This window comes from Mytilus galloprovincialis, chromosome 8 (genome assembly GCF_965363235.1).
Source record: "Mytilus galloprovincialis chromosome 8, xbMytGall1.hap1.1, whole genome shotgun sequence".
Classification (NCBI taxonomy): domain Eukaryota; kingdom Metazoa; phylum Mollusca; class Bivalvia; order Mytilida; family Mytilidae; genus Mytilus; species Mytilus galloprovincialis.
This window is the reverse complement of record NC_134845.1, coordinates 53,453,667-53,480,186: the sequence shown is the minus strand read 5'-3', so window position 1 is coordinate 53,480,186 and position 26,520 is coordinate 53,453,667. Positions and strand designations below refer to the sequence as shown.

Below are 26,520 nucleotides of genomic sequence, written 5' to 3'. Positions count from 1 at the left end.
GCCACTTTCATTTAAGACGGAAACCGTCTAAAATTTAACTAAAATGCTATAATTGTGAAGATTTCAGTAATTAAGCATGACTTTATGATGCTAGTACACGATATATGTACATTGTATTGTCAAAAACAGCACATATGTATGTAGCAGAAGCATTCTACTTTCCAAAAAATAGCTAAAAGATTACATTTTCACAATTTTGCAAAACTGCCTAATTTTTGGGCCAAAAAGGGGTCTTACTGAACCTACTCCTTTTGCTAATTTGATCTAAAATCTTAACCTTTAGGTTCTTTGTTTTTTTACAATCCAAGATGGCGAAAGACACCCATACCCCCTTAAACACAAATTTTATAATCATTAATTGATTAAATTTCTTTACATTTGCATTTGAACTTCAGCCTAAAAACTAACTCATACCTAAAAAAACAACAAACCTGAGCACCTTAGAATGGAACACCCAGTGGATGACTTAGCATGTTGTCTTTTGGGAGAGAGGAGAGAAAAGAATATTCCTTAGACGCGGGTCGTGATTCCTATTTCACCCCACGTTGAACTGTAGTTACATTAAGTGAACAATCAATGTCAGTTTCTAATTCTTATACCACAAAAATAATATAAAACAATACATCTTTTTAAACAATTATCTAATATTAAATGTCAAACAAGCATTTGGGTTTACGATTGCATTTCTTTTTTTAAAGAAAGCAACTTGTTTATATATTATTAAGTTTGTATGTCCGTATGTCCATGTGATTTATTGATAGCCTATTTATTTATGCAGATGTATCTTCAGTCTAATAAAAAAACGTAATCTTACAAATATATATTATTATATTGTTTGTATTTAGCGTTTACCACACACAAATGTGTTTTTGTATAATGAATAATCATATTTTTTTTCAAATTGTTGATTGGGTACATTTGTAAAAATAATACAACATGAGATGTCAATATAAGGTTACAATAAATAGAAGTATCTGACCTCATTTGAAGTACACTTGATTCTCATATTACTATATCAAACTATTTCCTTATTTTCATCCAATTACATACAAGGATATTGGTTTTATTTCCTTGAGTGTTGTATAGATCAATTGTAAAACAAAAATCACAAAGAACATGCAAGATGATGGAATGGTTATTACTTTATAGCTTTATAGTAATCTGCACTACCCAAAACGTACGAAGTTATCCAACTGGAGTTTGTTCAGAATACCAAAGGTATGTTATTGGTTAAAATGCAGTAAGTGGATTTTGGGACGATTATTTATTTTTACTTTCAACAATTCATATGTTATTCCTGTAATGTTATACCTTATCCTTTCATGATAATTATAATAATGAAGCAATTCGTTTATCCTTATTGCTGTTCCTCATTGTAATGCAATCGTATGTAGTATTATTTTGATTCCCTTTCTTCTTGAAAAAAAAAAAAAAAAAAAAAAACACACAAAATATGTCAATCTTCCTCACTGCAACAGATGCATGAAATGCCTGGCAATGAGAAAATCAGTTAAGTAACATGCCAAATTTGGGTACGAAATGGCAGAGCTACGAAATGGTCAAGGTACGAAATGACTTGCTTCAATTGGAATTATACAATCAGAAGGGTATGCAAGATTTCCAAATAAGTTACGCATGAGACGTTTTTTCACAAGAGTCCAATCAAGCTAGTATAAATGTATCGGGTCTAATAACAGTAGGGAAGGAATGAACATTGACAAAGATAGCAAAAGTCGAAAGCCTAATAAACACACAATGGTAAAGAACAAGAGATGACCACAAACGTAATTCCAGATTTGGAACAGATACAATGCTCTCAGATCTGAACTGGGTGTCTTTTCTGTTGTTGGGATGTACAAGTACCCGACCACGTCCACTCTGTCTTTTTGTTAGATGTATTTTCATTTGTATCCATCTGATAAGTTAAGCCTCTTTCAACTGATTTGTATATAGTTCGTTCTTATGTTCTATTTTTGCACCACTGTCCCAGGTAAGAAGGAGGTTGGGATCCTACTAACATGTTTAACCCCGCCACATTTTGTATGTATGTGCTTGTCCCGAGTTAGGAGCCTGTAACTCAGTGGTTGTCGTTTGTTGCTGTGTTACATATTTGTTATTTGTTCATTTTTTTATTATATCAATTAGGCTATTAGCTTTTAAGTTTGAATTGTTTAACATTTGTCATTTAGGAGTCTTTTGTAACAGACTATGCGGTATGACCTTTGTTCATTGTTGAAGGCCGTACGGTGACATAAGATTGTATATTTTTGTGTAATTTGGTCTCTTTTGAAGAGTTGTCTCATTGACAATAAAACCGCATATTCTGTTGTACATTAACATGAATTATTTTAGCACAATAATCCAAGCAGAATCGAGTCGTCGCATCCAACTTGCAGACCTATAATCCGATAGAAAATAATATTGGGGTTTATACATTTTTTTATTATTTTGTTTTGCAGTATTTAGTCAATTTCCATATCAATTTTATTTTAATGTATACATATGATTTGATAATTCTATATAATGTATAGGTTACAAACATCCTCTGTCCGAAGTTCATATGTTACATGTATTTACGTTTATCTCTATTGTTTTTTCAAGGCAAATTGTTTTACTTTTATCTGTTTGTGTCTGTTTCTGTGTGTATACATATTATTATTAGGTATATTGTGGTGCATTTTATATTTTTTTTATTACCGGTATCTTATACGTGCATTGCGCTGGTAGGGCTAGAGAGTACTAGGTTATTTTTGTATAGTTCAATATGTATGGAAAATCGTGTTGCTTATTTTTTTTGAAATATAATTATATTTATTAAGAGCACTTTCTAATTCAGGACAAGCCAAGGTAGGAACATGACAGTGTTGCATTGTTGTCATCATTTTTACAAAATTAACGAAGTCTGTGTTGGTAAGTTTATGCATTAGAGAAAAAACATATATTTCTAAAAAAATATAAAAAAATAACAACTAGTATGCAATATTTGTACTAAGTTTTCTTAATTTTTTTAGACGAAGCGTTTTTTCTTCAAAATAATGGCGTTTAAGAAGTGATAAGAGGAATACTATACGATTCTTTTTCGGCTATATTCTTTAAGGTTATACATAGTGACTTTGACGATTTGTTCTAAAGTGTTCTTAAATGGTGTTACATCTTACAAATATATCCAAAATTCCGGTCATGCTATGAATGAACTGATTTATTATCATGGATGGATCCCCATATACTCTCTGTTTTTCTATTACATAAGCTAGTTTATACATCTTTACAAGGTCTTTTTATAAAAAATATTCAGATCAATAAAATATTTTAATCCAACACGACTAACACTGCATGTGATAAAAAAGGTAGAAAAACCATTGTTGCAATAACAAACCAGTACACTGAAAACTAATTTTTAGGAACAGGAAACCAACACAAAAATCTTGCTCCATTTTGAATATTTGTTTTTAACTTCTAAATAGATTATTGGGGATACATATATTTACGTGGATATCAATAACCAGTATCTTGGGTTTAGGAAACATTAGTGTAACGGGGATATTTGATTTTGTGGTTTTGCTAAAATTTGATATAAACTTATGATATGCAATGAATGAATGTACCTAGTTATAACACAACTTTAAGTCCTTACTTACATATGAAATACAACGAAAAAGAATCATTTACAAAACAATAGTACTTAAGATATCACTGCATCATACAGTAATTTCCCCGTTCCCTTACATAAGATAACTTCACGCCATCAAAATATTCAAACATAGAAAATATTGATTTTGCAGTTCAAATTAATTTTTTTTCTTCAGAATGTCCGATTGGTCACACCTCGAAGGCCAAGGCGTGTAAAAAATGCGAGAATGGACAATATGGACAGAAATGCGCAGAAACATGCAGATGTAACAGCACGACAAGGTATCAAAACAGTAACTTGATATATAATTAAAACCTGATATAAATCTTAGTTAATGCGAAAATTTGTCTCGACTAATGTCTCTTTTAAGTACAGTCGCTAGAGTGACTTTTATATACACGTTGTATATTGTAAGATAAAAATAAATAAATATGAAGTAAACTTGTAAAATACGGTACTTTTCCCAACCTTTCATTTGACATACAGTACCAAATCAATACCTGATTTAATGGACGATTTTTTTTTCAAATTGATTGAACCTGTTTGTTATTGAAATAAAAAATCAGCTAGTGGTACTGTATGTCCAATAAATGGGTGGGAAAAGTGCCTTACACATGCAGTCCAACATCGCTGCGAATTTATACCGTCCAGCCCAATCTAACGAACTATGGCTGGAGTTGTATTGCGCGTAAAAAAAAGACGACAATTCTATTCGGCAGTCATCTTGAGGTCATCTTAATAGAAGATTTCAATGTTAATAAACAATGAATGTGCTAAGACTTTTCTGAGGGCTGATTACGTCCAAACAAGCACATGTCTGATTATATTGGCTTCTGGTGCCTAGTCCCATAATGTACTCTTTATCCTATATATGTTTCAATTAGCCAACTCAATATTTCACTGCAAAGGAGAAATCAATGAACATTAGGGACACAAGACATCCTTTAGCGGTCAATCAGTTCATCAATTTTAGCATAAAATGAAATCGAGATAAACCCAATCGCATTGACCCTAATCGTAGGCAAACACATCCAAGTATGGATGCACAGCTCGGTCATGTCCACAAAGACTTCGTTATTGCTTTCTAATAACGTTTAAACCTAGATATATAAACTCGATACATAGTTGCTTCTGAAATATTACTACAAAGGAACGGCAGATGATTCTATTTTTTCTAATCCGTCGCTGTTTCTATCATCTCTATGTTTCCATTATTATAGACTAAACAATAATAATTATTTAAGATCTGTAGATACATGTACATGTATATATGGTGTCACGATATCTCAGTAGCATTGGTTCGAATCCCGGCGAGGGAAGAACAAAAAATTGGCGAAATCAAATTTTACAGATCTAACATTGTTTGGTTGATGTTTAGACGAGTTGTATATATATATAATATACACATTTAAATATCTAAAACCTGAAAAATCAACGCACGGGCGTTTCTATCTTCTGCCCAAAATACATAAGGTCAATAATCCAGGTAGACCAATTGTTTCTGTCAATGACTACCCTACAGAGAAAATATCAGAATTTATTGACTTTCATCTGAGATCACATGTTGAAAATGTATCATCCTATATACAAGACACAACACACTATCTTAAGAAAATGGAATCTCTGAACCCTCTCCCACCTAAAAAGATCCTTGTCTCGCTTGATGTTACCTCCCTCTATACTAACATCCCCCATGACGATGGTATTGAAGCCTGTAGGGAAGTCTGGAACTCTCGTAACACCTTACATCCACCAACTGAATGTCTCATCCAGCTTCTAACTTTGGTATTAAAATGTAATAACTTAACATTCAATGGTGAACACTTCCTCCAAGTTAATGGAACAGCAATGGAAATAAAGATGGCCCCGTCTTATGCCAATATTTTTATGGGAAAATTACAACAGAGAATTCTCAATTCATCTCTTCATCAACCCCTCTCTTGGTTCCGATTTATCGACGATATTTACATGAAGTGGGACAATACTGAACAAGAACTAAATTTGTTGATTCATCATGCCAACGATGCCCATCCCTCAATCAAATTCACATATAAAATCTCTGACTCTAAGATCACATTTCTTGACACTACAACGCAATTGAGGGATGGAAACATATGTACAGATCTGTATTGCAAGCCCACAGAAAAACACCAATATCTATCTTCTTTGGGTTGTCATCCTAAACACTGCACAAAGAGTATTCCCTACAGCCAGGCGAATAAAAAGGATTTGCTCCACCAACGATATTGGAAAAAAACGTCTACAAGAACTTCGCGGTAACCTTAAACATCGGGCTTCAAAAGAAAATACATTGATAAAGGTTTTTCTCGTGCTAACAACATCAGCCGAGATGAGCTTTTACAATGTAATTAAAAGACTAAAAGGTCAATAAGAGGGTGCCTTTTGTGTTGACTTACCATCCAAAATTTGACAACTTATCTTACCTAATCCGCGAAAATTAGAAAGAGATCGAAAAACATCCTAAATTATCCAAGACCTTTCCCGAGCCACCTGTACTGGCTTTCCGTAGGCCCAAAAGCCTTAAAGATTTGCTGGTGAGAGCTGATGCAAGGGTTGCGGAAATAAACGATGTTTGACTTGCAAACAAATACTGGATACCCAGACTTTTAACAGTCACTCCACTGGTACAGAATACACCATATTTTGCAATATTAATTGCAAGACTTCAAATGTTGTGTATCTCTTACAGTGTAAATGTGGTAAACAGTATGTTGGCGAGTCAGAACAGCCGTTTCACAAACGAATGAACGGCCATCGTAGCGACTACCAATGCAAGCAAGACCTCCCTCTCAGTTGACATTTTAGATCCCCTGGCCACACTTAGGCAGATCTCAATCGGCTGACCATTAAAATCATTGAACTCAACTCTGCTTGGTCTAAGGAGGATAGACTCGCTCGGGAAAGGTTTTGAATAAGGACATTAACAACTTTGGCACCAAATGGGATAAATGAAAAGATGTAGTTCGATTCCGTGTAGTGCTTCACATTTAGGTTATATTACTTATTATTACAGTTTCTGTTTCTATTTCCTAACCTTTCTCATCCATAATTAAATAAAGTTGTTGAAGATACCAATTTAAATTGCTAATTTTCTGAGGGATGTATAAGTACCAAGCCACGTTCTTCTAGTTATACCTATTCAAAACTTATTATTACATTTTAACGGCTGTTTGTTCGCGATGTTTAAATACTCAGAGTCTGTTGCAGCTACTTTACTCTGTCAATTTAAAATATTTATAAATTTAGATCGTTCAGTGCTGTCTATTTGGTTATTTTATTGACGTAATCATTCTTGTACCATCATAATTGTCGTTCCCGTTAAAGTTTTAGAATGGTGCTAGTTCATATCATACATTATTATTTGTATTTAAAGCATACATTTGAACTCTCTGTTGTAATAAGCCATATAACCTATGTCATGTTTAATAAATTTTTAGAATGGTGCAAGCATCTTAACTGATGTTCGGTTTGACTTTTTTATTTTATAAATTTCAAGATTGCAACAGTTTAATCTAAGAAGACTTAAAGATGATTCATTTAACATCAGAATCTCACTGAGGAAGGATATCTGTTATCTGAAATATTTATAAATAATTACATTTATAGTTACCTTTTTTTTTGTATTTGGAGTGGTTGTGTACACCTTTTTAGGCGTTAATATATATATATATGCGAAAGCAAATTTACAGATCTAACATTGTTGGGTTGATGTTTAGACGAGTTGTATATATATATATATATATACATGTATATACAACTCGTCTAAACATCAACCCAACAATGTTAGATCTGTAAATTTACTTTCGCAAATCTAGCGGCGTACTACAGTACATGATATATAAGGCATGGAGATGTCATTGAGCTGATCTGTAACAATAACATCTCCATGCCTTATATATCATGTACTGTAGTACGCCGCTAGATTCAAAACTGACGAAGAAAGGTAACACACGGCCACCGAAAGCTTTATTATTGTGAAGCCCAGGTGGTCGTGTGGTCTAGCGGGACGGCTACGGTGCAGGCGATTTGGTGTCACGATATCTCAGTAGCATGGGTTCGAATCCCGCGAGGGAAGAACAAAAAATTTGCGAAAGCAAATTTACAGATCTAACATTGTTGGGTTGATGTTTAGACGAGTTGTATATACATTATGTACACAGCCATGTATCACCATCATTGCTGGTGATCCGATGGATACATCTGTTGTAGAGTTGTCACTGACTCAGACGTACATGTACTTATACATGCAATTTTGCGCCTGTCCCAAGTCAGGAGCCTCTGGCCTTTGTTAGTCTTGTATGATTTTAAATTTTAGTTTCTTGTGTATAATTCGGAGTTTAGTATGACGTCCATTATCACTGTACTATTATGCATATTTTAGGGGCCAGCTGAAGGACACCTACGGGTGCGGGAATTCTCGCTACATTGAAGACCCATTGGTTGCCTTCGGCTGTTGTTTGCTCTATGATCGGGTGGTTGTCGCTTTGACATATTCACCATTTCCTTTCTCAATTTTATATATATATATATATTTTTTATATCATGTGTGTGGTTTTTTTTTTATTGCTGCCTGTAATTATTGCATAAGGAAACCTATATTTTGCAAAGAATCGTATAGTATGAGTTAATTATAAAAAAGAAGATGTGGTATGATTGCCAATGAGACAAATGTCTACAAGAGCCCAAAATGACACAGACATTAACAACTATAGGTCCCCGTACGGTCTTCAACAATGAGCAAAGCCCATACCGTATATTCAGCTATAAAAGGCCCCAATATGACAATGTAAAACAATTCAAACGAGAAAACTAACGGCCTGCTTGTACATCAATTTGAGTTAAGATTGGTTTTGTTTATAAACAGGTGTGACCATGTGAAAGGATGCATTCCTGGATATGCTGCAACTGGTACTACTCCACGTACGTGTTTGTTGAAAAGCGTATACATACATATAGTTTTATGAGAGTCATTGTCATCAACCGTTATGTTTCGATACCTGCTAGACACGATTATGTTCAGCTTTTGTCATTTACCTAAGGAAAGATGTTTTGTACTTTTCTTATTATTGTTGGTTTTTTTAATTCAATGTATTGAATATTATCGTCACAAATCAACATCTAGTTATGAACATTTCTAGTTCATTATCGATTTTATGTCTTGTTTTAAACGAACCAATATCTATCATGATAGTATTTGTTGTAGTTCCATGAGATCTTTTACGAGGTATATTAATATGTCAACACATTTGATATACTCATAGATTATCGTTGATCATCTCAACGAGTTTGAGCCGCGACGTCAAAAGCGAGAAAAGCAATCGTGTGAAGATAATATAAAGACAGAGGCTTTATCAGAATAAGATTGTTAAAAGAATTTTGTAGATATTATTAAAGAATTCTTAGAAAACTCACACATCCAAATAAGTTTTTACACCACAACTGACGATGTTCCTTCATTTCGACAGCCATGTATGTGTATTGCGAGCTCCAACGTATTTAATATTGTTGCGATCTCAATCCCCTCCTTTAAACTCTATCACATGATAAAATGGCACTCGTTTATTAAGGACGCACTAAATAAACTGAAATACTATTACATATAAGCTGTATACATGTAATTTCATCTTTAAGCAAACGTGAGATATTTGGAGTATAGTCACATTATATATAGTACTGTATGAGTTATGAGTGTATGTAATGCTACATATTTCATAACATACATCATATACATGTAATGCATTCACATTATTTAAAACTATTTTTATAATGATTTAGACAAGACAGCGACGATTTCAAATTCTTCTGGTCAGACTGCAGGTAAGCTGCTGCATTTATGTAAGAACTGAATGCTTCTTTTAGTTAATTCATTTGGTTGTAAAAGCGATGACCAAAGTACATTCCGTGCTTCATTCTAAAAGTGCGCACGATCAACGCTTTTACAACCATATCAAACTACTAAAGGAGGCATCCATTACTTATAATTTCATTTTTTTGCTATAGGTATGAAAACGCCTTTACTATCAGTCTTTTTATATATACCTGTGCACTTAATTGTGGAAACGTATGTCATCATGAATTGTAAAATTCATTTTATTAAAGGGGCACTAGCAACGAGATATATAAAAAATTTTTGTTCAATCAATAATGAAAGTGAAATAGTGAAATAACAATTTGCTTTTTGCAGCCAAAATGGTTCAATTTTTTCAAATTACGCTAAGAAACATTGATAATAGTTATTCACTTTTAAGTGAATGAGTCGACCTCTTTAAATCCGTATTCATGTGAACTTCAATTTAACCCCTAGCTAGCGATTGACAACGCATGCATTGTACGTGTACTGGTTCTTTAAAGAAAAAGAATGTCAACAATGAAAGTGAAACTACGGTTAATTCATAAAACGGACACTTAACGGAAGCGTACAGAATAAAAAGGATGAACAAGATATAAGGAAAAATCAACGGCAACAATAATGATACATGTAAATCGCATAAATATTCAAAATGTTTCTGTCTAACTGGTTTCAGTTTGTTCTTCAAAATTCCACCAAAGGGCAGTGTCTGGCCTGAATAAGAACTGCTTGATTGTGATGACGTGCCTATACTCTAAGATCGATTATGAATAATAAGAATTCATGAACCTTAAGAAATCTGACATACCTATAATTGGCATTTCTGACGCGAAATTTTCAATTTGCATTTATCCGTTTCAGATCCGTTCATCATCCGTTTTATCCGTTATACGTCCGGTAGAAGTCCGTTTCTCATCCGTTCAACATCCGCTTTATCCGTTAAACGTCCGGTAGAAGTCCGTTGGTGAATTTATCTTCCAGACCTCCAACGGATGTATAACGGACACGTAACGGATACAAAACGGAAACGAAACGGACGAGTACCGTACAAAACGGACGCCTAACAGACGTTCAACGGACATTTTATCCGTTGGACGTCCGTTCAAAGTTTTGAACATGCTCAAAATTTTCCACCGGACAGAACGGTCGCCGACGGATAAAACGCACGCTTAACGGACATGCAACGGATATGGACGGACGTCTAACGGATAAGAACGGACGTCTAACGGACATGAACGGATTGAAAAAAAGTTATCCGTTAGGCGTCCGTTCGAGCTATCTGTTAAGGTGTGACCGAGGCTTAACGGATAAAACGAATGTTGAACGAATGTGAAACGGACTTCTTCCGGACGTTTAACGGATAAAACGGATGATGAAAGAATCTGAAAGGGATAAATGTTAATAAAAAAATTCGCGTCAGAAATGCCAATTAGATTTTTAGCTCACCTGGCCCGAAGGGCCAAGTGAGCTTTTCCCATCACTTTGCGCCCGGCGTCCGTCGTCGTCCGTCGTTGTCGTTCTGCGTCTGGCGTTAACTTTTACAAAAATCTTCTGCTCTGAAACAACTGGCCCAAATTAATCCAAACTTGGCCACAATCATCATTGGGGTATCTTGTTTCAAAAATGTGTCCGGTGACCTGGCCAACCAACCAAGATGGCCGCCATGGCTAAAAATACAACATAGGGGTAAAATGCAGTTTTTGGCTTATAACTAAAAAAACAAAGCATTTAGAGCAAATCTGACAGGGTAATATTGTTCATCAGGTCAAGATCTATCTGCCCTGAAATTTTCAGATGAATTTGACATTTCGTTGTTGGGTTGCTGCCCCTGAAGTGGTAATTTTAAGGAAATTTTGCTGTTTTTGGTTATTATCTTGAATATTATTATAGATAGAGATAAACTGTAAACAGCAATAATGTTCAGCAAAGTAAGATCTACAAATAAGTCAACATTACCAAAATTGTCAGTTGACCACTTTAGGAGTTATTGCCCTTTATAATAAATTTTTAACCATTTTTCGTAAATCTTATAATCTTTTAGAAAAATCTTCTCCTCTGAAACTACTGGGCCAAATTTAACCAAACTTGGCCATAATCATCTTTGAGGTATCTAGTTTGAAAAATTTGTCCAGTGACCTGGCCAACCAACCAAGATGGCCGCCATGGCTAAAAATAGAACATAGGGGTAAAATATAGTTGTTGGCTTATAACTCAAAAACCAAAGAATTTAGAGCAAATCTGACAGGGGAAAATTGTTCATCACGTCAAGATCTATCTGCCCTAAAATTTTCAGATGAATTGGACAACCCATTGTTGGGTTGCTGCCCCTGAATTGGTAATTTAAAGGAAATTTTGCTGTTTTGGTTATTATCTTGAATATTATTATAGATAGAGATAAACTGTAAACAGCAATAATGTTCAGCAAAGTAAGATTTACAAATAAGTCAACATGACCGAAATGGTCAGTTGACCCCTTTAGGAGTTATTGTCCTTTATGGTCAATTTTTAACCATTTTTCGTAAATCTTAGTAATCTTTTAGAAAAATCTTCTCCTCTGAAACTACTGGGCCAAATTAATCCAAACTTAGCCACTATCATCTTTGGGGTATCTAGTTAAAACTAGAGGCTCTAAAGAGCCTGTGTCGCTCACCTTGGTCCATGTGAATATTAAACAATGGACACAGATGGATTCATGACAAAATTGTGTTTTGCTGATGGTGATGTGTTTGTAGATCTTACTTTACTAAACATTCTTGCTGCTTACAATTATCTCTATCTATAACAGTACTTTCTGTGGAAAATGTTATTGAAAATCTTCAAATTTTAAGAAAATTGTTAAAAATTGACTATGAAGGGCAATAACTCCTTAGGGGGTCAATTGACTATTTTGGTCAGACTGACTTATTTTTAGTTCTTACTTTGCTGTACATTATTGCTGTTTACAGTTTATCTCTATCTATAATAATATTCAAGATAATAACAAAAAAAACAGCAAAATTTCCTCAAAATTACCAATTCAGGGGCAGCAACCTAACAACCGATTATCCGATTCATCTGAAAATTTCAGGGCAGATAGATCGTGACCTGATCAACAATTTTACTTCCTCTCAGATTTCCTCTTAATGCTTTGGTTTTTGAGTTATAAGCCAAAAACTGCATTTTACCCCCATGTTCTATTTTTAGCCAAGGTGGCCATCTTGGTTTGTTGGCCGAGTTACCGGACACATTTTTTTAACTAGATACCCAATGATGATTATGGCTAAGTTTGGTTAAATTTGGCACAGTAGTTTCAGAGGAGAAGATTTTTCTAAAAGATTACTAAGATTTACGAAAAATTGTTAAAAATTGACTATAAAGGGCAATAACTCCTAAAGTGGTCAACTGACCATTTTGGTCATGTTGTCGTATTTGTAGATCTTACTTTGCTGAACATTATTGCTGTTTACAGTTTATCTCTATCTATAATAATATTCAAGATAATAACCAAAAACAGCAAAATTTCCTTAAAATTACCATTTCAGGGGCAGCAAACCAACAACGGAATGTCCGATTCATCTGAAAATTTCAGGGCAGACAGATCTTGACCTGATGAACAATTTTATTCATGTCAGATTTGCTCTAAATTCTTTGGTTTTTGAGTTATAAGCCAAAAACTGCATTTTACCCCTATGTTCTATTTTTAGCCATGGCGGCCATCTTGGTTGGTTGGCCGGGTCACCGGACACATTTTTAAATCTAGATACCACAATGATGATTATGGCCAAGTTTGGTTAAATTTGGCCCAGTAGTTTCAGAGGAGAAGATTTTTCTAAAAGATTACTAAGATTTACGAAAAATGGTTAAAAAATTGACTATAAAGGGCAATAACTCCTAAAGTGGTCAACTGACCATTTTGGTCATGTTGACTTATTTGTAGATCTTACTTTGCTGAACATTATTGCTGTTTACAGTTTATCTCTATCTATAATAATATTCAAGATAATAACCAAAAAACAGCAAAATTTCCTTAAAATTACCATTTCAGGGGCAGCAACCCAACAACGAAATGTCCGATTCATCTGAAAATTTCAGGGCAGATAGATCTTGACCTGTTGAACAATATTACCCCCATGTCAGATTTGCTCTAAATGCTTTGGTTTTTGAGTTATAAGCCAAAAACTGCATTTTACCCCTATGTTCTATTTTTAGCCATGGCGGCCATCTTGGTTGGTTGGCCGGGTCACCGGACACATTTTTTAAACTAGATACCCCAATGATGATTGTGGCCAAGTTTGGTTAAATTTGGCCCAGTAGTTTCAGAGGAGAAGATTTTTGAAAAATTTAACGCAGGACGACGACGGACGACGACGACGGACGACGACGAACGCCGGACGCCAAGTGATGAGAAAAGCTCACTTGGCCCTTTGGGCCAGGTGAGCTAAAAATGTGTCCGGTGACCCGGCCATCCAACCAAGATTGCCGCCATGGCTAAAAATAGAACATAGGGGTAAAATGCAGTTGTTGGCTTATAAAGTTTCAATTTGTGAGCGGGCATGACGTAAAACAGCGAATCAAAGAATTCAACATTATTTATAACTAATATAGGACAATGCTGTTGATTAAAAAATACTCCATTCCAGGACCTTTTGTTTTCCAAATATTTAAAATTACCAATAATTGATAAGTTCCAGTTCGACGGGTTCAAACAGAAAGATTTGAAAGCAGAGAAAATTGTGTATCTTATAATCGGCATGACTATCAGATGACAGTACTAATACTAAGATAAGGCTTGCGCATAGTTATATACTGTAATTCAGTCACGGACCCGCGATATCACGGGTGTGTTCTAGTATGTATTATTATTGTCGCCTTTAATTTTTCCGTAGATCTTGTTCATCCGTTTTATCCGGTACGCTTCCGTCAGGTGTCCGTTTTATGCGGTACTCGTCCGTTGGATGTACGTTCGACATCCGTTCTGTCCGTTACGTTACCGTTTTTCGTACGTTGTATATCCGGTGTGTGTCCGTTATGCATTCGTTACACGTCCGTTTTATTTGGTCAGTACATCAACGGACTCCCAACGGATAACAATTTTGTCAACGGACAACTTTTATTTTCATCCGTTAGTCGTCCGTTCGTGCTTTCCGGTAATGTGTGACCGAGGCTTATTACTTGTATCATGATTTAATCTAATTTGTTTAAGCAAACCGAGCTTAAATTGCACGATAAAAACGAATTATCGTATGATATGAGGACTATACATGACACTGTGTGTCTTACAACCTACGTCATGTAAGAGGGTTTTGATGGCGATCCAAATAATAGAGATTCATGGGCAAAACGTGTTAAACGTGAGGAGGAGGACATGTTAATGGCATATGAAAAATCCTGCTTTGTACTTGACCGCCACTCTAAGTTGGAATTTTAATTTTAGCTAATTCACAAAGTAACTAACATTATTATGTCTCCGATCCTATCCGACCAGTCTTTTCTAGTTTTCCTTAATGCCGCGTGCTTAGTAGAGAAGCACGAAACACCAAAATTAAAGTCATTTGTTTTGACCCGGTCGTGGTTTTGGAACCGGTGTTAAATTCTGTACACACCTGCTTACACCAAGTTGACTAATTATATCTATGAATTTGACAACATTACAAATAATATATATAAATTATTATGATTTCTAGGAAATGGTAACACTAATGTTGTTATCTTCATGGCTTGTGTTGCCGCGGGAAGCGTTGTAATTGTCATCTGTGCAATACTCGTGAAGAACAGGAGAGCAGTCCGTAGACGGAAAAAGACCACCACTGCTATGGAACATGCAAAAAGGAATAAAAAAGGACAAACATTAAAATGTGAAAATAAAAATGTGAAAGACAATAGAGAAAGCATGTATGCTGATATTAATGAGAAATACATGATAAATTTCGACGGGGAGGAGTAAAGAACGTTGCAAGTTATATTTAGACAATTAGAAGACGCCTCGTTTATCATGTGTCTGTGTGTAGACTAGAGGGATTCCATTTTTTTATTTGCTTTTACATATACTTATCTATAATAATCAACATAAAACACTATAATTCTCGAACTGTATACACGTAAGGTTTCATTGAAAGCAAAATGGTTTTCCTATTTGCTTGTTATGATGCATCTTCGCTAGCCAAGGGTTACGATCCACTCCCGTTCTCTTAGAGAACGGGAGTGGATTGTAACCCCTGGCTAACGAAGATGGTTATGATGTGTCACTCTGCAAAATCCATCACATTGGTTAAAGTTATAGATATCCTGACTACCACGCAGTCTTCTTAAATCTGTTTCTTTAAATCATCAACAATATTAGCATCGATCAAAAGGGAACGGAAGGAAAAAGGTCATTAATAAATTTTAAAAGATTAATTTAATTACGATTAAACATTTGTTAAAGGAGACAACAAAAAAAAAGATGTGGCATGATTGTCAATGAAAAAACTCATGTTATTGGCTTTGAACTACATGTAGCTGTCACTAACTAGGAGTCTTCTCAGATTTGTATTTGAGTGTGTTGTTTTTTTTTATTGTTGTTTTTATGAGGGATGGATATATATATATAGATGTTGTGTACACGTTGTAATGTTGTACAAATTATAATTTGTACAGATTTTTTGTACAAGTTATCAGTGTTTTGGGAACTGCTTAACACTAATGGGTGATGCAATCACACAGTCTTTTATTTCGCCAATAATTGCCAATGAGACAACTATCCACAAGCGACCAAATGAAATAGACATTAACAACTATAGATCATCGTATGGCCTTCAACAACGAGCAATGCCTATACCACATAGTCAGCAATAAACGGACCCGAAATGACAGATAAAAAAAAATATTCAAAAAGAGAAAACTAACGGCCGAAATTGATATATATCATAAAGTTACACTGCAACGACAACCCCTGAATTACAGGCTCCTGACTTGAGACCGGCACATACATAAAGGGTTAAATATGCTAGCGGAATCAAAACTCCCATTACCTTTGACAGTGGAGTAACAGAACATCATAAGAACGAAGTATACAAATTAATTGATAAGGCTTAACTCGTCAGATGGATACAAATAGAAATACATTAAAAAAAACACAGAGTGGACGTGACCGGGTACTTGTACATTCCAACATAAAAAAAAGACACCCAGTACAGATCGGAGATTACTCATAGTTACTACATTTAAGAGCTAGTTCAAAGCCGTTTACAATTGATGATACAAACCCTGTATCCAAGACTAAATTATCAATCATTACACATCACACATGCAATGGATTTAGTGTAAAGACGTCATAAACATAAAACACTTATTTAACTCCATACTTAGTTTATATAAGACTTCATCATTGTCATTGTCAATATGTTAATTTGTTAACATAGTTTTGCACGGTCTTTCAGATACAAATTAAAAAAAATGTTGTTCACAGATGGCATTCGTTATCGATAAAATTATCGTGAAAGAATAACTAAGTGTGGTCAAGTATTGCGTTTAGAAAGTGATTGAAATGAAGTGTAATTTCTACTTAAATATCTGAAAAATCTGCAGAATGTGCACGTTTTTGTTTTCGCAAGGGTTCACTTTTAAAAATAAAAAAAAAGCTAAAATACTTATCTTTACATATTAAATGCATATTGAAGATGAACTGTTCTTTCAATTAAAAATACAAACTTAAAATAATTATTTGCAGTCACCACATAAGCAGCTTCATTCGTCTCATTTTCAGACTATCAACCAGTGACTAAATGACATAGCCATTAACAACTAGTGGTCATCAAACGATATTCAACACTGAGCAAAACCCCTGCATCGTAGTCATCTATCAAAGTACTAAAGGCCTCATTAATGTACAAAACAATTTAACGTAGAATACATATGATATACAGCAACAAACAACAACCATGCAATGGATTCAGGCTCTTGATTTGGTACAGACGAATACAGAATGAGACATGGTTAAACATGTTTACTGGCGCCCAACGCTACCCTATCCAAATTGCATAGCATTGGAACAAACCATAAAAATCACATGAAAAGGATTAACCTATTAGATAAACAGAAAACAATACAGAATGAGACATGGTTAAACATGTTTACTGGCGCCCAACGCTACCCTATCCGTATTGCACAGCATATGAACAAACCATAAAAATCACATGAAAAGGATTAACCTATTAGATCAACAGAAAACAATACAGAATGAGACATGGTTAAACATGTTTACTGGCGCCCAACGCTACCCTATCCATATTGCACAGCATAGGAACAAACCATAAAAATTACATGAAAAGGATTAACATATTAGATCAATAGAAAACAAAAAAAAAGTAACAAAAACACTCGCTGGACGTGTCAATGTATTTATCCATCCCTACTACAACAAAATATAAAAACATCACAAAGTACAGAATAAAATGATACATGTACATTGTAGTTCTTGTAGTTACTGACAGCTTGTTTAAAACCGAAAACATTATTTCCCTAGTACTATTATTATAATAGTAACAATCAGTACATGTACATATCTTACACCCAATGAAAACAATGATCTCGTGGAATGCTAATGCAGGTATTGAAAGATTTTAGAAACGTGAATGTGCATATGTATATAATGTATTTAACAATAATAGAATACAAATAAAGAGATGTGGTATGATTGCCAATGAGACAAATCTACGATAAATAAAATTGAGAATGGAATTGGGGAATGTGTCAAAGCGACAACAACCCAACCATAGAGCAGACAACAGCCGAAGGCCACCACTGGGTCTTCAATGTAGCGAAAAACTCCCGCACCCGGAGGCGTCCCTCAGCTGGCCCCTTAACAAATATGCATAATAGATCAGTGATAATGGATGTCATACTAAACTCCGAATTATACACAAGAAACTAAAATCAAAAATCATACCAGAATAAAAAAGTCTAGAGGCTCCTGACTTGGGACCGGCGCAAAATTGCGGCGGGATTAAACATGTTTTTTGAGATCTCAACCCTCCCCCTATACCTCTAGCCATGCAATGTAGAAAAACAAACGTACAACAATACGCACAGTAAAACTCAGCTTAAGAGAAGTCCGAGTCCGATTTTAGAATATGAAACAAAGGAAAATAAATAAAATGACAATAATACATAATATATATAATGGGGTTTAGTATTATACCATCATGAAAAATGTAAGAAGAACATAACCCGTGTCATGCCAACAACTCGTTTTAGAATAAATGTGTTTGATTCCGATGCTGAAAGTTTAGATACAGCAATTATAATAGGCAACTGTACGTATTTCAACAATAGGAAAACACATACCGTATCGTCAGTAACCAAACGAAAGGTAGGGCGACATAAAAAATATAATATGAAACAATTCAATTTAGCAGAATAACGGTCTAATTTATAACAATTAATTTCCGGAAAACTTATATGATAGCAGACTCCTGACTTAGAGGAAGGCACATACAGAATGTGGCGATGTTACACATGTGTGTGTGTGCTCAACCCTCACCTGTCCTGGAAAATTGATGTAACAACAAGCTATAACAATCAGTTGAAAGAGGCCTAACTCATCAAATCGATGCAAAAAAAAATATAAATAGATACATGATTTGTATTTAACTTTTTATTGGATTCAAATAAGCTGTCAGTCACTGCCGGTTCTCTCATTTCTGTTCTACTTTGAGTCTTTTATTTGTGTGTGTGTGTGTGGGGGGGGGGGGGGGGTATCCACAGTTGCTTTAGATCAAGCTGTAGTTCCTTACGTCTTATCGTCGAGTTTCACTTTTACATTTTAATAATTGCAAATTTGGAACTTCAAAATTAAACAGTTAAATACATATAACTTTTTTATATGTACAATTTACAAATTGCAAAACGTGAGTAATGACAAATTGGGCTTTCCATAAATATTAAGTATAAAATATTGTTTTGTTTATGAATCAACATATTTATGCACATTGATCAGAAATTGATTAGTTTGTAAACTTTAAAAGTGTTTCCTGAGACATATCCGATGAACCGTGTGAACGTTCAAAACTATCATGCATTGCAAAAACATGAAATGGAATTTACTTAAAATTATTTGTTTATTTAGTTTTTTTAATGTATGTGTCAAAGCTACTGATTTCGGTGTATGTACAGAGTACAAAAGGTATGTTACTCAATCTTTGTTTAAAGGTGAATGAACTATTTATACCAAATGAACGTAGAAGCTCACACCATTCTCTCGCAAACATATGAAACACGGTTTGTATTTATTTTTTATTTTTTACTCATACTTGTGTTTTAGTAGTTTAATTTGCATAAGAAAATACCTGAACAAGTCAGGAATATGACAGTCGTTTGATGTGTTTGAGCTTCTTATTTGTCAATTGATTAGGGACTTTCCGTTTTGAATTTTCCTCGAATTTCAGTATTTTTGTGGTTTTACTATTTTCCTTTACTAAAAAGTAAAAGTTATTGGGTTGATTCTATTAGAAAAGATATAAATGGTGATATGATTGGAAATATATCTTTTAGTATATAAAAAATGAGATTATCAACAAATTCAGTTCACCGTAGGACCTTCATCAATAAGCAAAGTCCATATCGTAGTATGCGTATAACATGTATAAGACCATTCTTTAAATTAAATAAATTTTAACTTTATATACATCGTGACTTGGATTGAGAGTTGCCTCATTCACACTCATACCACATCTCTATATGCATAGCTTCGGTCCATATGATTATGCCGAAGATATAATGAGTAATTTGAAAAAAATAATTTTGTCGTTATCTTTTATGGTTGCGAAGGAAATGCGGAGACAAGAAAATCAGTGTTCGGAGATACTCTCACAAGAAAAAGTTTTCGATTAAACATGGTCATTTTAAAATCGTATTAGCTGTTCTATACCATATACCAAAAATCTAAACGACATCTTGTGAAACAACAATACGGCACAATTAAAAAAATAATAGGAGGAAAAAACATTCATTTGTAATAATAATCAGAACAAAAGCAAAACTCATTCCACAGAGAAGTGTTTTGACTTTAACATGTTTGATAAAAGATTGCCATTTCGGGTAAAATGCTATAATGATATTAAAGGTGAGTTCTCACTCTGTCAAGAATTGTCCCGTCACAATGTTCGCAACCATAAAACACATCGTAAACATTTCTTTATTTACCGATATTCAATAACAATGTGTTGTTTTTTGTATTTGTCAAAGCATAATTATTTTACAGGATAAAACATGGCAACGTTTACAGAAATGTATTAGTAAGAAATTGTTGTCATCACTTCTTTATGTCGAATGGAACCTGTGTAGGTAAGTTACAATAAATATACAATATTAGGTCAATGTCAGAAAAATATAAACTTTTTTTGTATGAGGTTGAGTAAATGTGGAAGGGCGAGGTTCTAAATAGCTATCAATGTATTAATTTAAGTTGCAGTATAAAAAACACATTAGGTCAATGTCATAAAAATATAAACTTTTTTGTACTCGGCGCAAAACTGACGCAAGGCCAGGTTCCGCCCTTTTCCAGTTTTTAAAGCAATTCAATACGTATTAAAAGCATGCAAATAGTTGAAAAGGAAAAAAAAATACCAGCTTCAATTAATTCACGCTAGATGTATTTTTATATGCAAGCACATCTAACATTGATAGTTAATAATATATTTCTAACGATGAAAAGCTGTATGATTTCAGAATGTCCAGTCGGTCACTTCTCTAAAGGCATAAAGTGTGCAAAATGCCGCAATGGAAAATTCGGAAAAAAATGCGCAGAAACCTGTAGTTGTAGCAGGTCGGAAAGGTATATCTTTTAATTAGTAAACCAAAAAAGTACTCCTTTAGTTGGGCTATTCAGGATTTTTACAATCGTAATTCGAAAATTTACGAACGACAGGATGCTAAAAGGAGGCTTTCTAATGAGTTTGAACTTTACCATGAAAAATACGAAATAAAAAGTTCATCAAGCTTTTATGTTCAACATTATTACTATGACATCTGACAGATTGATTATAGAATGACTACAGTAAGGGACAAAAGGTGGCGTTTTCGGACATCTAATAGATGACTATGCGGTATACATTGTATAGGCTTTGTTCATTGTTGAAGGCCGTACGGTGTCATTATGATCTCTTGTGGACAGTTGTCTCATTAGCAATCATACCACATTTTCTTTTTAATATTTGTATACATATATTTTCTCCTCATCGCATGGTTTGAATGGCACAAGTGCTAGCGTATTATGTCTACGTTTAATGTATAGTATAATATGTGAGCTATGTATCTATAGGCTAACGATGAATCTTTTATATGTTTATTTCACAACGTAGTGTTTGGTAAAGTGTTAGAAGCATGAATAGTTTATAAATACATTGCCTTCTTTATAAAAATTAATGAAATATGTATTAGGACATGTAGAAATAACCCATTTCAATTTTTCTTTGAAATTATATTTGTTTTGTATATAGATGCGATCATAGAGTTGGGTGCATTACTACCGATGGTAAGTCATGTTACATAAGGGATAATTTTTCATACAAGTCATACATGCATCTATGATATCTCGTATTTTCATTCATATCTATATATTCTCGTATTATAGACGAATTGTATTTTCAAATCAGAATACTCCATTTGCGCTCCAGCAAAAGCATTGTTTTCCTAATAACAGATTATATACACACAGAAAAGGAAATAAAAGTATTAACTAGATCCTAGTATATTCCCGCATTGAAATATGTTGATATTGTAATTGTTTCATGCAGCAACAAATAAAGTTACACATATAAGAGCTGTAGTTATAGATTACCTTAGCCGTATTTGGCACAATATTTTGGGATTTTGGATCCGCAATGCACTTCAACTTTGTACTTGTTTGGCTTTATGAATATTTTGATATGAGCGTCACTGATGAGTCTTATGTAGAAGAAACGCGCGTCTTGCGTACTAAATTATACTCCTGGTACCTGATAACTATTTATTTAAAAGGAATAATTAATACTTTTAAAAAATGTCAAACGAGCATTGAATACGCAATGCAATTATTTCTATTATAAGAGACGAATTATCACCCATACCAGACCTACAGTTTTGATGATCTATTCTTGGTACCATAAGGTTCATTTTACGCCAAAAAAATATAGTCAGTTGACAACCATACAAAAAACTCACAGTCTGTTGCTTTTATGTCTATTATTACTATAATTGAAACAAAAGCAAAAAGATGCGGACTTTACGTATTGAATTGGTATGTATATCAACATTGTCAGTGAACTAAAAACTAAACTAAAATTTATTTTTCTCAATTCATTAGTTTATTCGGTATATTATGACATATATACAAAGAAAGTATGGTATGATTGCCACAGAGGCAAACTTTCCACCAAATACCAAATGACGTAAAAGTTAACAACTATAGGTAATCGTAAAACACCAAACAAGGAGCAAAACCCACACCGCATAGTAACCTATAACAGGAACCATATGGAAAAAAATGTACACAATTAAAAAAACTTAAAAACAGTTATTTAAGATGGAACCTAACACTTTAACTAAAATTAATTTGGCTCGTTTAATTTTCTAAAAATTTTGACAAAGTATTTGCTATGACCCTTTGACAAAAATATAAAAATTTCAAAAAATATGAACCAACCGTTTTATCAGAAAAATTACACTGGTTATATAGCAGTTTGAAAAACACTTATTTTGATCATTGAGAAGCTTAATATTCCCTTATGAACACTACGTCATTAAAACGTCTGCTGATTTTACTGAGTTATCTCCCTGTAGTGTTAGGTACCACCTTAATGTTAATTAAAAATCTTTCTATTCCGAAAACATTAAAACATATGTCTTTTTTTTTATAGTAGTAAAGCCTCTAAAGGATAACAAGATATTTATAGTCTTGGTCATCCCAATCATTATCCTGACTATCATTATTTTAACTTATAAATATTATCAAAAGAAGAAACATGATAATATTCCAAGTAATTATTTGACGTCAAATGTAAACACGGACATTGTGAAACAAACTGTTGCTACGCATACATATGATGTACAGGAAGAGCCCCACTTGTATGACGATATTTCTGACGAAGTACACGGAAGAGATACATGTATGGAAGTTGGAGAAATTATCAATCAGGAAACCGAAACTATTAGTGTTTCTATACACTATAATGATACATGTGGTTCATCTAGTGAAGAGAACGAACCAGAGACTGAAAGTGTACGAAACGAAACTGATCACGATCATGGGATAGATTCAAAAAGCGAGAACAGTGATAGAGGTTGTGGTAGTTTAAATGATTATGAAGCAATAAGTTCTGACAACATCGAAACACACAAATACCTATCATTAGAATCAATTGAAACATCAGATTATTAAAATATGTCAAACCCTATAAATCAAGACAATAAACAATATTTTCTAAACTATTGAACTGCAAAATTAGATATAAAAAAATGTGACTTAAATAATGTAAATGTCTTTGTTGTATAGGTAAACTACTACATGCACTAGTCTGTAATCAGTTACTGACGTCACACATACTAGTTTGATAAATGCATTGTGTGACTTTAATTGTAGAGCAAACTACTTTCCTAAATGACGACCTCACAGTACTAACATAAACGGCAAGCAAACCATACACTTGTATTCCTACCGAATTAGACTATTACCGGATTTGTAATAACACAAACAACACGACGGGTGCCACATGTGGAGCAGAATCTGCTCACTCTTCCGGTGCACCTGAGATCACCCAAGTATTTAGTGGGGTTCGTGTTGTTTAGTCTTCAGTTTTATATGTTGTATCTGTAATGTTATTTGTTTTGTCTTTTTTCCGTTTAAGCCATGGCGTTGTCAGTTTATTTTCAATATATGAGTATGACTCTCCATCTGTTATCTTTCGTACCTCCTCAGAAAAAGGGTTCAATGGAATGCAACACCAATTAACAGACACGTTTATCATACTAATAAAATTGAGAATGGAAATGGGGAATGTGTCAAAGAGACAACAACCCGACCAAATAAAAAACAACAGCAGAGGGTCACCAACAGGTCTTCAATGTAGTGAGAAATTCCCGCAACCGGAGGCGTCCTTCAGCTGGCCCCTAAACAAATATATACTAGTCCAGTGATAATGAACGCCATACTAATTTCCAAATTGTACACAAGAAACTAAAATTAAAATAATACAAGACTAACAAAGGCCAGAGGCTCCTGACTTGGGACAGGCGCAAAAATGCGGCGGGGTTAAACATGTTTGTGAGATCTCAACCCTCCCCCTATACCTCTAACCAATGTAGAAAAGTAAACGCATAACAATACGCACATTAAAATTCAGTTCAAGAGAAGTTCGAGTCTGATGTCAGAAGATGTACATGTAACCAAAGAAAATAAACAAAATGACAATAATACATAAATAACAACAGACTACTAGCAGTTAACTGACATGCCAGCTCCAGACTTCAATTAAACTGACTGAAAGATTATGATTTCATCATATGAACATCAGGCACAATCCTTCCCGTTAGGGGTTTAGTATAATACCATCATAACATCATAACATATATGAGAAGAACATAACCCGTGTCATGCACTATAATGAATTTTTATTATGATCATATGTCCTTTGATGACTAGTAAAGTAAAATGATAATTAAATAATATACACTTGTTTTCCTTCTACTAATTAGAGATAGAAGGGCGTAGATTTGTCCACTCAAGACATTTCATATTTCATAGGGAGCATCCACTCGTGTTCATCTTTCTGTGTTAAGAAATTATCATTTTATGAATGGTTTTTTTATTGATGACATGATTTTTTTAATTTTTTTTTTAAATTTCATGGAATGCTATGGCACTTAGACAGAAGCTTAACTTTATGTACAATAATAGTACATTTTGTATCTAATACAATTTGTTTTTTATTTTATATTTTACGAATAAAAGAACTCGCTGTTTACAGTCATCCTTACATAATAACACTGACAGCAGGAGAGATATGTGGTTTCAAGGGATCGAACCTTTATGATACGTGTCTGCTTTTATATGAATATATAAAAAAGAAGATGTGGTATGATTGCCAATGAGACAACTCTCCACAAGATACCAAAATAACACAGAAATTAACAACTATAGGTCACCATACGGCCTTCAACAATGAGCAAATCCCCTACCGCGTAGTCAGCTATAATAGGCCCCGAAATAATAATTTAAAACGATACAAACGAGAAAACTAACGGCCATATTAATTTTGAAAAATTAATTACAGGCTCCTGACTTAGGACAAGCACATACATACATACATAATGTGGCGGGGTCAAACATGTTGGCGGGATCCCAACCCTCCCCTAACTTAGGACAGTGGCATAACAGTACAACTTAAGAACGAACTATAGAAATCATTTGAAAAAGTTCTTTCAAATTTTGAAAAGATAAAAATCACACTAAACAGGGGTCTTTGGGTAAAATCGTTACAGTATATTCCCCTCTCTTATTTAAATTCGACAAAATTCCATGATTCCGTTTGAATTTAGCGCTACCAGTGTTTATGTTATCAAAGAAGAAACGTATGGAGGCTCGATGCTAAAATATAAATCCGGTTCTGAAGATAAATGCATTGCAGCAAAACAGGCGAATCATTCATTTTGAGTGACTATAGTACATTTATAATAACAGGACGTAAACTCAAAATAAATCGGAAAAAATGTTGTTTCCTTTTAATCAAAAACATCACGTTAACAATTATTTATTTCAAACTGAAGCTAATTTTTCAGAAAGTTATTGACATAATTTGTATTTCACAACTGATAAAGTAAAGACAATTAGCTTTTAAGTAGCCTTTAGTAACTGCACGTAATCCAAAATCATACGTTCGTTTTAAGGAAGCTGGCTTGTCATGTTTTAGATTTTTTGTCAGATTTTCGGAATCCTCTGGTTTTATCCGTTTGAATGCCTTGAAAAATTTTGCCCGATGACCTCCATTTTTCTTTTTGTAAATCTTTTACGTGTTTAATGATATGCCAC

At 34.0% G+C, this 26,520-nt stretch overlaps 1 protein-coding gene and 1 long non-coding RNA gene across 2 annotated transcripts; both read left to right on the top strand.

Annotated features, from left to right (window-relative positions):
- Positions 1-1,061: 1,061 nt before the first annotated feature.
- On the top strand, positions 1,062-16,193 carry LOC143042202 (uncharacterized). Its single transcript, XM_076214469.1, has 7 exons — positions 1,062-1,218; positions 2,837-2,910; positions 3,807-3,912; positions 8,517-8,572; positions 9,428-9,469; positions 15,164-15,569; positions 15,682-16,193. Exons 1-6 carry the CDS (start codon positions 1,124-1,126, stop codon positions 15,421-15,423), a joined length of 633 nt encoding a protein of 210 aa, XP_076070584.1. The 5' UTR covers positions 1,062-1,123; the 3' UTR covers positions 15,424-15,569; positions 15,682-16,193.
- A 3,293-nt stretch (positions 16,194-19,486) lies between these two features.
- Positions 19,487-23,965, top strand: LOC143042201 (uncharacterized). Its single transcript, XR_012967905.1, has 5 exons — positions 19,487-19,641; positions 20,719-20,801; positions 21,186-21,291; positions 21,956-21,990; positions 23,354-23,965. It is a non-coding gene; the product is annotated as an uncharacterized LOC143042201 (long non-coding RNA).
- Positions 23,966-26,520: the final 2,555 nt, after the last annotated feature.